At 51.6% G+C, this 15,623-nt stretch overlaps 2 protein-coding genes across 6 annotated transcripts in view; one reads left to right on the top strand and one right to left on the bottom strand.

Moving 5' to 3' along the window:
- Positions 1-4,214, bottom strand: GAMT (guanidinoacetate N-methyltransferase). Its single transcript, XM_064734442.1, has 7 exons — positions 4,197-4,214; positions 2,796-2,981; positions 1,692-1,837; positions 1,548-1,611; positions 655-722; positions 455-565; positions 1-349 (listed from the first exon to the last, which is right to left on the bottom strand). The coding sequence occupies exons 2-7, from the start codon at positions 2,977-2,979 to the stop codon at positions 209-211; spliced, it is 714 nt and encodes a 237-aa protein (XP_064590512.1). The 5' UTR covers positions 2,980-2,981; positions 4,197-4,214; the 3' UTR covers positions 1-208.
- DAZAP1 (DAZ associated protein 1) overlaps positions 3,959-15,623 on the top strand; it is a 27,951-nt gene continuing 16,286 nt past the window's right edge. Inside the window, exons 1-6 of one of the 5 annotated variants that reach the window (XM_064734438.1) lie at positions 3,959-4,143; positions 9,576-9,616; positions 10,063-10,229; positions 10,490-10,555; positions 11,054-11,164; positions 13,378-13,426. In XM_064734438.1, the coding sequence (XP_064590508.1) occupies positions 4,112-4,143; positions 9,576-9,616; positions 10,063-10,229; positions 10,490-10,555; positions 11,054-11,164; positions 13,378-13,426 (466 nt within the window). In that variant the 5' untranslated portion in view covers positions 3,959-4,111. Of the gene's footprint in view, positions 4,144-4,658; positions 4,755-9,575; positions 9,617-10,062; positions 10,230-10,489; positions 10,556-11,052; positions 11,165-13,377; positions 13,427-15,623 lie in introns of those variants that run through there. The other 4 variants (XM_064734437.1, XM_064734436.1, XM_064734439.1 and 1 more) reach the window with 4 other exon arrangements.

The raw sequence follows: 15,623 nt of genomic DNA on the forward strand, positions 1-15,623 counted from the left end.
TGAAATTCCAGCTTTATTGAGAATTTGAAGTCTTGAGGGGACAGAACAGGGTGAGATCTTCCCCAGAGCCCACAAGGACAAGGGAGCTCCTGGGGCTGGGGGTTTCCTCTCCTTTTGTCCATCCCAAGCCTCCACCCATCTCTCAAGGATTTTAAGGAGATCAGAGCCGTTCTCTTCCTCCTCCTCAGCTCCTCCCCGGGCTGGCTCCTCAGTGTTTGAGCACGGTGGGCGTGATCATCCTGGGGTGGGAGTAGTAGCGGCACTCGGGGGGCGGCTGCAGCTCCATCACCCTCGTGCTGATGTTCTCCCTCCTGAACCCCGCCTGCAGCAGCGGCCCCACCTGGGTTTCCTGCAGGAGAGGAGGGCAGGTGGGTGTCTCATGTGAGACAGCCAAGGAAAACCCCTCCGAGCTGCCCTCTGGCGTTCCACGGCCTCGGGGAGGGGAGCAGCTCACCTCAAACATCTTCTCGATGTCGCTGTACCTGGTTTTGAGCAGCTCCCCCCACGAGGTGAGGTTGCAGTAGGTGAGGACCCCTCCTGGCCGCAGCAGGCGGAAGGCGTGGCCCTGCCCCGGGAATTGGGGAATTTTGGGAATTGGGGTCAGCTCCTCCCGCTCAGCCCCACCCCGGCCCCAGCTCCGCCCCGAGGTGTCACCTTGATGAAGTTGAACTGATGCGTGTGCCAGGTGTCCTCTGACAGCGGGTAGGTGTCGTACAGGATCCCTGCCCGGGAACAGGGGCTGGCTGTTAGCTGGGAGAGACCTGAGGGGTTCCTGTGTCCCGGGAAAATCCCCCTCCATGGCCTGGAATTGCTCTGTTCCCATTGCAATTCCCTGCCCATGGCTCTGACCCCTGGAAGGCAGTGATGTGATGGCCCCCAGGAGAAGGATCCAGCCCAGGACAAGGGGGAATGGAATCCATCCCAGGACAAGGATCCAGCCCAGGACAAGGATCTCCAGCCCAGGACAAGGATCTAGCCCAGGACAAGGGGGAATGGAATCCATCCCAGGACAAGGATCCATTTCCCCAGGACAAGGATCCAGCCCAGGACAAGGATCTGCTCCCCAGGACAAGGATCCATTTCCCCAGGACAAGGATCTGCTCCCCAGGACAAGGATCCATTTCCCCAGGACAAGGATCTGCTCCCCAGGACAAGGATCCATTTCCCCAGGACAAGGATCCATTTCCCCAATGTAACAAGGACCCCAGGCAGGACAAGGAGATCTACATCCAGGACAAGGATCCATTTCCCCAGGACAAGGATCTGCTCCCAGGACAAGGACCCAGCCCAGGACAAGGACCCAGCCCAGGACAAGGATCTATCCCAGGACAAGGATCCAGCCCAGGACAAGGATCTATCCCAGGGACACAGCTGTGCCCTGTCCACAGCCCCATGGGACAATCTGGTCTCCACCTGCACCCTGGCCAAACTGCTGCCCCCTTTCCATGGCTCAGGGATGTCCTGGGATGCCCTGGGCTTTGCTGCACCCCTATTTTGCAGTGGGGTGCCCAGCCCAGCCCCTGCCCATCCTGCTGGTGCTGTCTCACCACTGAAGTGCCCGTCCGGCAGCGTTGGCACCACGTCCTCCCAGAGCCCCTTCAGGGGCACCACCTGCGGGTGGGGGGCACAGGGGTGAGCTGGGGGGGCCCCAGGAACCCCCCAAGCCTGGCACAGCCCAGCGTGCCCCTGACCTTGTGCGGCTGTGCCTTGGCCCACTGCTCCAGGCGCCGGAAAACGCCCTCGTTGCACTCGATGATCCAGTGCTCGTCGATGCCGAATTCCTGCACCTTGGAGGCGGCGATGGCCATGCCAAACCCCACCTCCAGCACGCGGCCGCCTGCAGGTGGAACCCGGCACTCACAGCTCGGGGTTTTCTCTGCTTTAAACCTCCCCCAAGCACTGAATTCTGAGCCATTCTTTCCCCAGATTGAGCTCTTTGGGTGCAGGGTGGGAGCGTGTGGTGCTGCTGGCACTGAGAAGTTGGGAGCAGCCCCATGTCCCTGTCACCTGCTGTCCCCTCAGCTGTCCCTGTCACCTGCTGCCCTCCCACAGTGGCCCTTTGTCCCCAACAACCCCCCCCAGTTGATCCCAGTGAGAAAAAACAACATCCAACCCTCCCTCTGCCAGGGAAACGGCCCCAAAAGTGGCAGGGCCATGGGAGGGGAAACAGCCCCAAAAGTGGGAGATCCCAGGATGGAAACAACCCCAAAAGTGGGAGATCCCAGGAGTGGAAACAACCCCAAAAGTGGCAGAGACATGGGAGGGAAAAGAGCCCCAGAAGTGGCAGATTCTGGGAAGGGAAACAGCCCCAAAAGTGGCAGATCCTGGGAGTGGAAACAGTCCCGAAAGTGTGAGATCCCAGGAGTGGAAACAGCCCCAAAAGTGGCAGATCCTGGGAGGGGAAAGAGCCCCTAAAGTGGGAGATTCTGGGAAGGGAAACAGCCCCAAAAGAGGCAGATTCCTGGAAGGGCAAACAGCCCCAAAAGTGGAAAATCCTGGGAGGGGAAACAGCCCCAAAAGTGGGAGATCCCAGGAAGGGCAAACAGTCCCAAAAGTGGGAGATCCTGGGAGGGGAAACAGCACCAAAATCATTAGGGCCATGGGAGGTGGCTGCATCCCCTCTGCATGTCCCCATCCCTGGCACAAGGACACAAGTGCCACCATATCCCTGCTGCCCCTGGGGGCACATGCAGTGGAGGGCACATGCAGTGGGGTCTCCCAGCAGAACATCTCCCCCCATCCCAGCTGCTTTAGGGGAAGCTGCACCCCCAGCACACCCCAGAGCCCCCCGTTACCCTTGGATGCAGCCACGGTGGCCAGTGAGTGCATGTAGGGCGTCTCCCAGCGCTCCATCACCGGCTTGCCCAGGATCTCCAGGTGGGCATCGGGCTCATCGTAGCCGGCCTTGGCTTCCCTCCAGGCCGCCCTGCAATCCTCACCCTCGGCAAAGATCGGCCCTGCTGCTGCTCCGGAGCTCATGGCTGTGGGAGGAAAGTCCAGCTGGACAGGGAGGGAGAGAAAGGGCCACCGGGCTCTTGGCAGGCTTTAAATAGCCCTGCTGGAAAGTGCTGAGTGTGCACAGCCGGCTGGGGCCCCTCCGGGGATCGGGGCCCTTATCAGGAACGGGAGTCGTTATCAGGAACAGGGCACCACGGGGCTGCCAGGCCTGAGGGGTCACCGGGGTGTCCCTGCTCATGAGCAATGGGACCCCCGAGATGGGCAATGGGGATCCTGAGATGGGCAATGGGACCCCTGGGACGGGCAATGCAACCCCCGGGATGGCATGGGCCCAGGATATGGGGGCAATGGGACCCTGGGATGGGCAATGGGATCCAGATGGGGAATGAGACCTCGGGGTGGCAATGCGACCCGGATGGCAAGGGGATCCTAGATGGGCAGGACCCCTGGATGGTAATGGGACCCTGGGATGGGCAATGGGACCCCTAGGATGGGCAATGGGACCCCGAATGGGCATGGGATCCGGATGGCAATGAGATCCCAGGCAATGCGACCCCAGGATGGCAGGGACCCCTTTATCCCAGAGGCTGCACCCTCGGGTGGCAATGAGACCCTGATATAGGCAATGGGACCCCCAGGATGGGCAACAGGACCCCTGGGGATAGGCAATGCGACCGGGGCGCGGGGCAGGGTGGTGGGCAATGGGACCCGGGCGGAAAGGGATCCGGGAGGCTGGAACCGGGATGAGCAATGGACCCTGGGAATCAGGACCGGATGGGCAATGGGACCCTGGAATAGCCAATGGGATCCCGGGATGGATCAATGGGACCTCGCGCAGGCCCCGCCCCCCCGCGCGCGCGGACTGCCCTTCCCGCCGGCCCCCGCGCGCGCGCGGCCACGCCCCTCTCTGCCCCTCCCAGGGCGCGGCCCCGGAGACCCCGTAGCGAGGGGCGGGTGCGCGCGCAGCGGCGGCGCTGAGGGAGCGCGAGCGCGCGGCGGGGGGGGCCGGGCCGGGCCGGGGGCGGCGGGGGGGGAACCGGGACACGGGAACCGGGACACGGCCGGGAGCGCCCGCCCGCGGCCCCACGACCCGCCGCTGGCACCGCCGCCACCGGAGGGAAGAGCCGGGCGCGGCCCCGGAGGAGTCGCCGCCATGAACAGCGTGGGAGGCGCCGATGAGATCGGGTGAGAGGAAGGGGAGGGCAGCGCGCTGGGACGATGGTGCGAGGTTCGGTCACCTTTTCCCGCAACCTCAGCAGAGCGTCCCGCCGGCGCTCACGCGGGCCGGGGGGCTGAGCGGGCACCGGTAGCGGGCTGGGTGAGCACTGAGAGGGAGCCGGTCCCGGGCCGGGGGTGCTGAGGGGGGGGGGGGCCGGTCCCGCCATGTTGGGGCCGTGAGGGCGCACACACCCCCCCCGGGCCCCCCCCCGCCGTCACGTGACCGGCGCGCGCGCGGGGCTGCGGCAGGTGCGCGCGCCCAAGGTCACCCGCCCGCGGCGCTTCCCGCGCCCGCCCGCACCGGATCCCCCCGGGCCCGCCCGCGTCCCACCCCGGCCCCTTCCTTCGGGCCCTCCCCTCCGGTCACACCTGACGCCGGGACACGGGGCTGGGGGGGACAACACGCTGGTAAAAGGAGAGGATCGTCCCGCTCTGCTGGTGCGGCCTCACCTTGAGTCCTGCGCGCAGTTTAGGCGCCACAGTATAAGAAGGATACTGAGGTGCTAGCGTGCAAAGGAGGGCAGCGAACGTCGTGAAATGCCTTGAGGGGAAGCCTTAGGAGCGGCTGAGGTTGCTTGGTGTGTTCAGCGTGGAGATCTCATCGCAGTTTAAAACTTCCTCGTGAGGGGAAGCAGAGGGGCAGCTCCGAGCTCTGCTCTCTGGCACCAGTGACAGAAGCCGAGGGAAGGGCTGGAGCTGTGGCCGGGGAGGTTTAGGGTGGCTCTCAGGGAAAGGTTTTTTTCCCCCAGAGGGTGCTGGGGCACTGCTCAGGCTCCCCAGAGAATGGTCCCGGCCTCGAGGCTGCCAGAGCTCCAGGAGCACTCCCAGGGACAGGGTGGGATTGGTGAAGAGTTGTGTGCAGGGCCAGGAATTGGTCTCGATGATCCTTGAGGGTCTGTTCTGTGATTCTGTGACCTCACTGGGGTTTTTGTTCTGGTGACTCATCAGGGCCACCCCGAGGGGCTTGTGGTGAGGAGGGGGAAGGTGATGGGACAAAGGTGGCACCAGGAGCCTCCCCTTGCCCTCCGTGTCCCCTTCAGGGCAGGGCTGCCCTCCTGAGCTCCCTTCTGCTGTGCTCTGCCTCTGTTCCAGGCAGAAAAATCCCGGTTTTAAGCGTTCCCAAACCAATAACCTGACTCTGGTCTGGTTCTTCTGACCTGCTTTTAGAATCATAGCAAGGCTTGGGTTGGAAGGGACCTTAGAGATGATCCAGCTGCACTCAGTATTGCTCTGCTTGAGAGCTGTACCCTGGTGACATTGAAATGATCAGGCTGCAGGCTTGGGCATGGTAGAACTCAAAGTAGCAAAAACCAAATTTAAAAAATAAATAATTGGCTGGTTCTTGCTGTGCAAGTTTTGGCACAGTATTTGCCCATCAGGACTGGTCACCTTGTTTGAAACTGGAAACACAAACCACTTGTCCCATGCTGCTTGCACTGCTTTGTAAGCTGCTTATTTACTGCATGTTCTTAATTTGTAAATCCTAAAAGTACAGGAGGCAGGGTAAGTGACTGGAATATCACATTGGAATGGTTTGGGTTGGAAGGGACCTTAGAGATGATCCAATTCCAGCACACCTTGCATGAGGCCTGTTTAAATGAGTGGGTTTTGCTCTGAAAGTGTTTTTATTTGCTCCTGGGCCTTGTCTGGTGCCTTGTGAGGGACCTGATCAGGTCTGATTTCCTGAGCTGCAGGTGAGTGCCAGGCTCCAGGTTATTCCATGGAATATCAGCTCTCTCCTGAGCATCTGGGCTGGCACAGAGTTTGTTCCCAGTCACAGGCTGGGGTCCTTTGGGGCTGCAATCAGATTGGGAACAACTGGGGGTTAATCAGAGAGGGAAATTTTCTTTATTCTCCTCCCCAAAAAGCTCTCAGAGGGAAGATGAGAGCACAGAACAAACTCAGCTGCTCCAGCCCTCAGAAGGAAGCTCTGGTTTAAAGCTGTTGTGAGAGGCAGGTGTGGATGGGAAGTTTGAATTCAGCTGCTTTTCTGGGCAGGGATTTTCAGAGAAAATACCTAAGGGAGCTCTGAGCCTTGCAGGTGTGTTGGCATGGGTGGGGAGGGGCCTTGTGAGTGTTATTTGTTATAATTAATTAATTCTTGGGGCTGGTTTGGATGGAGAAAGTGCTGACCTTGATCCTTTTGTCCTGCAGCTAATGGGGGCTGTGCTGAGGTGTTGATCAGAGCTATTAATCAAAGCCCAAATTATTTATGTGGCAAAGAGTTCATGCTTTTGTTGGTTTATAAAATACCTGTACATGCTTTTTTTACTAATCCTGAGTTGATTTGCTCCAGCAGCAAGGATGTTTATGGCAACAAATGAGAAATTGGCGATGCAAACGAGAAATTGGCAATGAAAACAAGAAATTAGCAATGAAAATTCCCACAGGAAGTAGCGAGGCAGAACACTTGGTTAAAACTTCTTATCCAGCTGCAGCTTCTGAGGATTCATTATCCCCCTTTGTGCTCCTGAGGTGATCCCTGTGGGGAATTCTGCTGCTTCAGGGCTGTTGCACCTGTCAGGATCTCATTCTTGTGATGGACAGACTGACCTGCCCCCAAAGCCAGGCTGGTGCTTTGTGCTGGAGGGGCTTTGCATTCCAGCAGGGATGGATGTAGTGTCCTCCAGACTGGAAATTTGGGGCTTTATGGAGGTGTGTGGGCTTTGGGGTGTGAGCTACAAACATGAGGGGAGACTCAGCAGGGTCTGCAGCAGCCTCTGCTCTGTGGGAGCAGGGGCAGAACCTGAGGCTGGGGCTGTGCCTGGGGAGGTTCAGAAGAACCTCAAAGTTCTTCACCCTGAGGGTGCCCAGGCTCCCCAGGGAATGGTCCCAGCTCCAGGGCTGCACAGGGTGGCATTGTTGGGGTGTCAGTGCTGGACTCAGTGCTCATGGATCCCTTCCAGCTCAGGATATTTTATCAATTTTGTACATTTCTATGAATTGAATAGCTGCCAGCCCATGAGCTGTTAGGACCAAAAGTTTTGAGCATGGGGAGCACTCACACCCCCATCCTGCCTCACAGCTGTCCTGTACCACACCACATCTGGATTTTTGTGAACTTTGGCCCTGCTCAGTGTCTTCAAACCCAAGGCAGAGGATTCCTGGCTTTTGGTGTTCCACAGGATGTGTATAAACTGGGGCTGTGGATTTCCATACAGCTGCTGCAGCTGGCCTTGAGCTACCCCAGCTTTGCTCTTTCAGTCCATGTAGGGTGACTACAAATAATTCATGGTGGAATTGGAAGGTTTCAGTGACCTCCCTCCCTGCAGACAGCTTGGTGTTCTCTCAGAACGCAGCTGGTACTTTTACAAGGATGTAAAATCGATTAATCTTTTATACCAAGCTATCAAATTTAGTTAAAAACACCCCAAAACAAACCAAAACCTCAAAGAAAATGTCACTAGCACATATCAAAATGTTATTGTGAATATAGTAGTAGATCAGCTGGTTTTACTTTGTTATTAGGAAATTAGAGTTACTTATTTTCCTTAAAAACAACAGCACAGCAGAGGGGTTTGTGTCCTGTGTGTGGGGAGGGAAGGTGGTCAGGGGATGATGGTGGGGCCACCTTGGCCAAGCCTGGACCTGTTGCTGTGAGCTGGCTGCTGTTGCACAAGGCCCTGAGCCCGTGCCAGGAGCCAGAGCTCTGCCAGAGGGAGCTGGGGGCACTTTTCCAATCCTTGAGGGAAACTTTGTCATGCCCAGCATGCCCACAGAGCACAGGCCTGCTCTGAGAGGGCAGGGCATAACCCAGGGCAGGGTGCAGGGCCTGCCTGCTGCTCCCAGGGAGGGCTGGCACGTCCTTTGGCATGATGATAACACAGCAGTGACACTGAGGGCTGTCTGTGCCTCACATGTCACCAGCTCAGTTGTTTGCTGGCTGCTCAAGGAGATGCTTTGATCAGTGCTTAACAGTTGCTCTGTTTTGGTGAAAGACAAGACTCGTGTCACGTCTCGGCCTGTGACTTAGAACAGAATTTGCCTCAGTGGAACAAGGCTGGTAGGTGCTGTGAGTGTTGAATTTTGTCACTTTGGCTGGTGCAGAGGGGTTGTGACACAATGTCCTGTCACAGAGAAGGGAATCAAAGGGGAAAGGGACAGGCTGGTTTTGTCAGTGAGCTGCCCTGCTCCACAGGAACTCCCAGGTGCAAGGCTTTCACTTCCCAGTGCACCTGCAGCTCTCACTGGGGGTGACTGGGCTCTCTGCCATTACCTGCTCCTGAAAAGAGCAGGTGAGAGGAAGTTCAGTATTTTCTTTTTGTTAGGAGAAATCCAACTTTGCCCATGTAAGTGAGGATGCAGGAATCCCCACCACCCTCAGCTGTACTCGGGTGTAGGTGAAGGTGAGAAGAAGACAAAGCAAGGATGTGGTTTTTTCTCTTTGAGGTGTGCTGGAGAACCAGAGGGCATCCCCCAAAAATAAATTATCCCAGTGCTTGTCTGTGCAGAGCCATGGAGCCATTAACAGCAGAGTTTTTCACAGAATCATACAATCTCCTGGAAGGGAAGCACAGGGATCATCAGAGCCCTGCACAGACACCCCTGAGAGCAATGTCCAAACACTCCTGGAGCTCTGACACTTTGGGGCTGTGCCCATTCCCTGGGGAGCCTGGGCAGTGCCCAGCACTGTCTGGGGAGGAACCTTTCCTGATACCCAGCATGAACCTCCCTGACACAGCTCCAGCGTTCCCTGGGTCCTGCCCCTGCTCCCAGAGAGCAGAGGTGGATGCTGCTCCTCAGGAGGAAGCTGCACACAGCTCTGAGGGTGTTCCTGGGGTTGATTCTTGGTACTGACAAGGGCCAAGTGTTGAGGCAGCTCTAACCAACCTTTAATTACTGATTAAATGACTGCTGGAAGTTTTGGCACACCCAGGAGTTGATAAAGAGCTGCAGAGCTCCAGCCTGGCACGGAGCTCCTGCAGCACCTACCCAGGTCCTTGGGCATGCTGGGACAGGAAACCCTGCAGATTTGGGTGCTTTTTGCAGAGAAAGAGTTGAATCAGTGTTGAGCAGTTTAGTTTGGGGTTTAGCCATGACTTTCTCACCTGCTCATCACTATCTCGAAACTGGGCTGTGCAGTGGTTTCACAACTGCTGGATTAGTGCTGCTCTGTTGTTAATACCTGCTGCACAGGTTTGACTTCTGGCTCAGGCCTCAGCCTGGCAGTTCTGCTTTTGCTTTCAAGGTGCTGGCAGCCAAGTGAGAGTTCTGTGGTGAGGGAGGGAGGGAGGAGCAGAGAGCAGGGGTGGAGGAAGGGTTCGGTTTGAGTATGGTGCCAGCTTTGTAGGGTGTGTTGGAGTCCTGGTACCCCCAAACCTCAGAAGAGCTGAGCTGTGCCTTAAATCAGATGGAGCATGTGCTGTAGCCCCTAAAGCTGCCCTGTGCTTTGTTTGCAGAAAGCTGTTCGTGGGTGGCCTGGACTGGAGCACGACACAAGGTGAGCAACGTGTGCTGCAGGCATTGGGCCACGGTGAAAACCCAGCCTGGAGCTCTTCACAGGCATTGCTGTGGGGGGAGATTGCACTGAGAGCCTCCTCCTTGCTAATTAATAAAACTTTCTCTAGAGACAACTCAGATATATATATATATATTTTTTTTTTAATATATTAATACTTCTAGGTTTATATTCTTTGATGCTGAACTTTTTGTCAGCCCAACAGACAACCCTTTTTATCATCACTTCCCTGCTGTTTTCCATTTGGATGAGTGGAAATAAACTGTTGTCTGCCATTTGTTTACAGGAAGTAAGATGTGATCATTTTGAAAAGATGAGTTTGAAGCTGTGTTCCATGTTTGCTGATCTGTTGTCTCATCATTGCAAACACAGTCTGGTGTTGTTAATATCTGGCTCTGTTTAATGCTTGCTTTTTTTTTCTTTGACAGAAACTCTTCGTAGCTACTTCTCCCAGTATGGAGAAGTTGTAGACTGTGTAATAATGAAAGACAAAACAACAAATCAATCTCGAGGATTTGGATTTGTCAAATTTAAAGATCCCAACTGTGTGGGAACAGTGCTGGCCAGCAGACCTCATACGTTAGATGGCCGAAATGTAAGTTGATTTTATTTTATTTTTATTTCTTGCACCAGATTCAAATATTTCCTTTAAATTCTGGCTCCTTATTTGTAGAGTGTCAGAGTTAACCTGGGTGTTGGTTTAAATGATTTATTGTAAGGCAGCTCTTAACTCCATGGCTTGTGTTGTTTGAGCTCTGAGGAGCTGCATGTCAGCAGGGCCGGGTTCAGCTGCCACAAATGTAAATTTTAGAGTAAAATTCTGCTGAAGTCTGACCAAAGTGGAACTTCTTCCAGATTGATCCAAAGCCATGCACACCTCGGGGGATGCAGCCGGAGCGGACACGGCCGAAGGAAGGATGGGTAAGGAGAGATCCCTGTGTACCTCTGGAGTTCCTTTGGGTTATATCCATGTTTTAAAGGCAGAACTCAAGTGTAAATCTCATTTCTAAAAAGTCTTTAGTTCAGATTTCCATGGGCAGGCTCTGTGCAGAGCAGTGTCGCTCTGGGTGTGGTGTTTCCTAAGCTTTTAGTGATGCTTTCAGTGGAGTTGTTCACATTTGAGAGCACTGGCAGGGCTGAGGCTGTTCCAGCCCACTCCACACCCTGCAGCTTCACCAGATTTCAGTTTAGAATGAGCCAAAGGCCTCAGAACTCAGGCCCAGGATTCCTGGTCCTCTGAAGAACAGGGGACACTGAACCCCTGAGCTCAGAATGTGCTTCCCTTTCATGCCTGGGAGATTCCAAGGCTGGAGCTCTCCCCTCAGCCTGCCAGAGCCCATTGTTCATGGTTCAGTGTCAAATGATAGAAGCAGCCACCTTTATTATTCTTCTGACTGAATTTTCTCCTCCTTGATTTAGCAGAAAGGATCCAGGAGCGATAACAATAAATCCAATAAAATTTTTGTTGGTGGGATTCCTCATAACTGTGGCGAGACAGAGCTCAGGGAATACTTCAAGAAGTTCGGAGTGGTGAGTCCTGGGGGGAAGGTGCCTCCCCTCCCTGCTGCCTCCTCTCACTTTTCCTCAAGCTCTCAAATTTGGGGGGAATTTGGACAAATTGCTGAAGCATTTTGTGAGGAACTGTAGTGAACATTCATCATCTGGAAATGTCCCTTGGCAGAACCTGCTGCTCATGTGGAATTCACTTTGCTGCTTCTGTCTTCTCATGTTTAAGTCTACCCTGATGCATTATTCTGTCCCTTCTTCCAAAAACTCCTGAGGTGCCTTAAGAATGATTCTTTTTATTATTATTATTTCCACCCCCAATCCCCTTTCTCTTGATAACTTTCAGCTGGGCAATTAAAAATGTCTGCTGATTATTTTTTGGGAACAGTGAGTCTCTCAATGGGCTGGATTTTAACATCCTGGTATTTGACTGTGTGTACAGACAAGTGAAATTTGGGTCTCCTGCCATTGTTTGGGGAGCAGCAGCTGCTTTCAGACCATCTGGAATCTCAGTTCTGATGTCCCTAGAACCTCCATTCTGAGACAAACTGCTCCTCATGCACCTTCTTTAATTCAGTTTGTAACCTTGGACTGAAATGACTGTATCTTCTCTATTTTTTTAATTTAGTTTTTATTTAGTTTTAATTCCCATTTATCCCAGCTCTCACTGCCCTCAAGGAAGTGGGGGCATATGATAAACTGCTGAATTAAATAATTCAGCTGTGAATAAGTTTGAGGAAGTTAAAGATTGTGTGAGTTAAATTCAGGACTGTGCTGGTAAAAATGAACTTAATTAGCATTTAGTGTAGTTTTTGATACTTTTTTCAATAACCTCTTTCTGACATTTCTTAGTGGCAGCAAAGGATTTATTGAGAAACAAATTAAGTTTATCAAGTTTAAATCAGTGTTTAAAATTCCATTACTATAATTCATTTAAAAACACAAAATACAATAGCTAACAACTGTTTCTTTAGCTTGAAAGGCTGCAGTAGACTAATAATAAAAACAGGGAGCACGTTCCACAGCTGTGGGATGTAGTTTCAAAAGGCTCTTCCTCACAGACTTGGCTTTCCAGCTGTGCCCTGGATGCTGGGGAGATACAGGGTATGTCCTGCAGGTGTAGAAGGCAACAGCCACAACTGTAAGTGCCCTTAAAAGTAAGTAGTAGCCCTTTACTCATAGTATAGAAATCAGAAAATCTTCCTGGAGTTGTAACCAGTCCCTTTGGAGCAGTGGAGTCTCACAAAGGTTTTGTGGCCACGAGAGTGAAGAGCCCAAGGCAGGCACTGATTTTTCAGCCCTGGTAATTGCTGGGGTCACTGAGGGCAGGGTGAAGAGACCCAAATGGAGCAGGGGAGGGACAAATGTGGCACTGACTGAGGGCATTATCCCCACCTGCATCCCTCAATAGGATGTGCTCAAGTGAGTGCAGCAACTCAAACCCAAATGTTTTCTAGCTGTAAGTAAAGATAAAATTGTGTCAGACTTTAAACTCATTTTTACTCATGAGTAAAAAATATCCTGAGATTGTTTTTGAAGATGCAATTTTACAAAATCACACCCATTTTGTGACCACTTCTCTGCATCTGAGAGATTTCAGAGCAGTTCCCTTCAGCTGTTTTAATGTTGACATAAACATTCCACCTCAGGTTTTGTTTAAATTGTAGCTCACTGTGGTGCTCATTCTGAGAAGAATAATCCTGAAGCTTTTGAACAGCTTGCAATTTCCATTTTTTCTTTTTTTAGGTTAAAATCACACTGATACTGCTCATCCAGAACTTAGAGGGGTTTTGTAAAGCTGTTTAAAGCATTGGTTTAACTGGTGCTCCAGTAATTCAATCAGAGGAGCCCTGCATGTTCCTGGAGGTGCCTGCAGCTCAAACTGCTTTTCATGGCAAAAGTGAAAATGGTTAAAAATGGGAAAAATCATGTTTTAAAAAGCTACACTGATGAGTTGTTGGAAAACAAACCTTTGGGGTGTGCAAAGGCCATAGAGTGGGTACAAATAGTGCCAAAGCTCAACGTTAAATTAAAATGTCAAGTGTGATGAGACAATAGATGAGCTCAGGCTTTCTAAACTCCCAGGAAGAGCAACATTCCCTATTTTTGTGCTGTTGCTGGGATGATGGCTGCACTTGGCTTGTGCTTTGTGGGTAGAGAGCAGGAACCAGCTGGTGGTGGCTGTTGCAGCCCTCCCCTTGGAGCACAGGGAGTAGAATTTCCCTTCTCTCTTCCAGGTCACTGAAGTTGTAATGATCTATGACGCAGAGAAACAGAGGCCCCGAGGTAAAGGCTGATCTAGTTTGTCCTTGAAATTTCTTCATACTCTCCTATAGTCAGATGGCAAACTATTTCACACCATCAGAAAAGGTAGATTTTTTATTTTTTTTTTTCCTCCTATGTTGCCTCAGGAAAAAGAATAATTCACTGGGCAAACATCACTTCAAGTGTAGACTCTTCATCTCCAGCTTCACTTGGGTCTGTGCATTTCAACTCAGATGTTTCATGCTCATTGATGGGTTGGGGTTTTTTTTTATAGTTGAATGAAATTTGATTCTCAAGCTACTCCTGTGGCTTAAGGTACTTTTGAGGGGGGGAAAAATCAGATTTTCCTCCTGCTCCACATGAAAGGTACGTTGGGTCTGTAAGTGCATGTGGGGTGCTCCAGCCAGAGCACGAGACAGGACAGAATCCATCCATCACCTGCTTTTTGTTTTGGTTAAATGGCTTCACCTCAAATTCAAGAAAAAACTCTTCTGAAACAACACAAAATAATTCTGAAATATATATATGTATGTTTATTTTTAATTGGGATATACAATCCCTGTATACCAGATTGCTTTTTAAGAGGGGAGGAGAATAAAAAACCCCAAAAATCTGAAATATTCATTAGATATTGAATCAAGCTGGGAACCTTTGGTCAAAATATGAAGCAATTCCATGTCACCCTTTGCATCCACCATTTGTTTGCCAAGGAAGAGGCAATATTTTGGCACATGAAGCTTAGCTGTGCTCCCACCCTGTAGCATGTTGAACATGCTAGAGAATAGTTTGCCATCTGAACTTTTCATTTCTCTTCTGCCTCATTATTAAGAAATATATCCTTCACTTCATATTTATTAAGCTGTTAAGTCTTAGTTTTATTTTTAATTTAGACATACATCCTTAGTGACATATTTAAGTGTTTCATAGTAAAGTATGGTAACGTTAAGTAAGTTCTTTTTTTTGTTTCTTTTCTCTCTGTGAATTGTTTGACTGTGATTAACGATATCTCTTTAGATTTCTTCTCTCTAGGTGATAATTTATCACAGAGGTACAGGCCAGTTCCGCAGTCAGAGGAGGGACGGGCTTTGTCTTTTATTGGAGTGTAAACGAAGTTTCAATATATTTGTTTTTTTGTTTTCTTGCTTTAGCTATCCTAATCTTCTTCCAGCAGATCCCTTTGATTTAAGCAGCACATAAATTCATCTGTTTCAATGCTTTAGAGCAGCTGGTTTTGGATAGAGGAGACAAAGGCACTGGCATTCAAATGGAATTTGGGGCTGAAGTTTTAAAATATTTCAGTAATTATTGTATCATCTCTATCTTTGCAATATTTAATCCCAGCCTTGCAGCCTCTGTGCAAAAGGTACTTAAACATCATGCCTGGTCTGGATTAATCCTGTCTCAATTAATGGCTTCTCTGCTTCAAGCTCTACTAAAAACAGCACAGGCAAAGGAGGGCTTGGGGTGCAAAGCACAAGTGCCAGGTGGGGGAAAGGTCTTGTCTCCCCCCACAGAAAACTTCCTCCCCTAATTCATCAGACTTCTTAAGCACTTCTTGACTCCTCTCTCTCTCTCTGCCTTTTGTTTCTGTGCTGTTCCAGGCTTTTTTTAGTGTGCTGACTAACACATCTCCCAGAATGGCCCTGGCAGTCCCTGGGGGTGCCAGGAAAAATTCCTCGAGTTTGTACTGGGTACTCCTGGTTGTGCATCCCAGAACACATTTTCTCTTGCCTTCTCTCTGTGTTCTCTTGCTGTTCTGTCCCCTTATCCTTTTAATGACTGTAAATAAAATTCCAGAGGCCAATTCAATGCCATCTCTCCTTAGACCCTTATGAATTTTGCCCTTTCCCATTCATTTACCACCCTTCCTGTGGGAGTGCACATTACTGGTAGGAGAAGGGAACATGATCCCTGTTCTAATCCCTGTAGCATCCATTTACCTCCAGCTCCTCAGGAGGCACCAAACTCTCAGGTGATGTCCTTGAGGAGCTCACTGGGGTCAGGTATCCACAGGATCTTTGCTTCCTCCCAGTCCTGCCTGTTCCTGCCAGCTCTGCCTCATCCAAACTCTTGCACAGCCCCAAGCACAGCAGCCCTGGCACATCTCTGAAGGAACCAAGGGGCTTTGGTGCACTCTCAGCTTCTCCTGGTTCCAACAGATGGGAAGGAATTTCCAGGTTCTTGCTCTGTCTGTTCTCCTCCTCTCTTGGCTGCAGAG

This window comes from Zonotrichia leucophrys, chromosome 28, assembly GCF_028769735.1.
Source record: "Zonotrichia leucophrys gambelii isolate GWCS_2022_RI chromosome 28, RI_Zleu_2.0, whole genome shotgun sequence".
In the NCBI taxonomy this organism is placed as follows: domain Eukaryota; kingdom Metazoa; phylum Chordata; class Aves; order Passeriformes; family Passerellidae; genus Zonotrichia; species Zonotrichia leucophrys.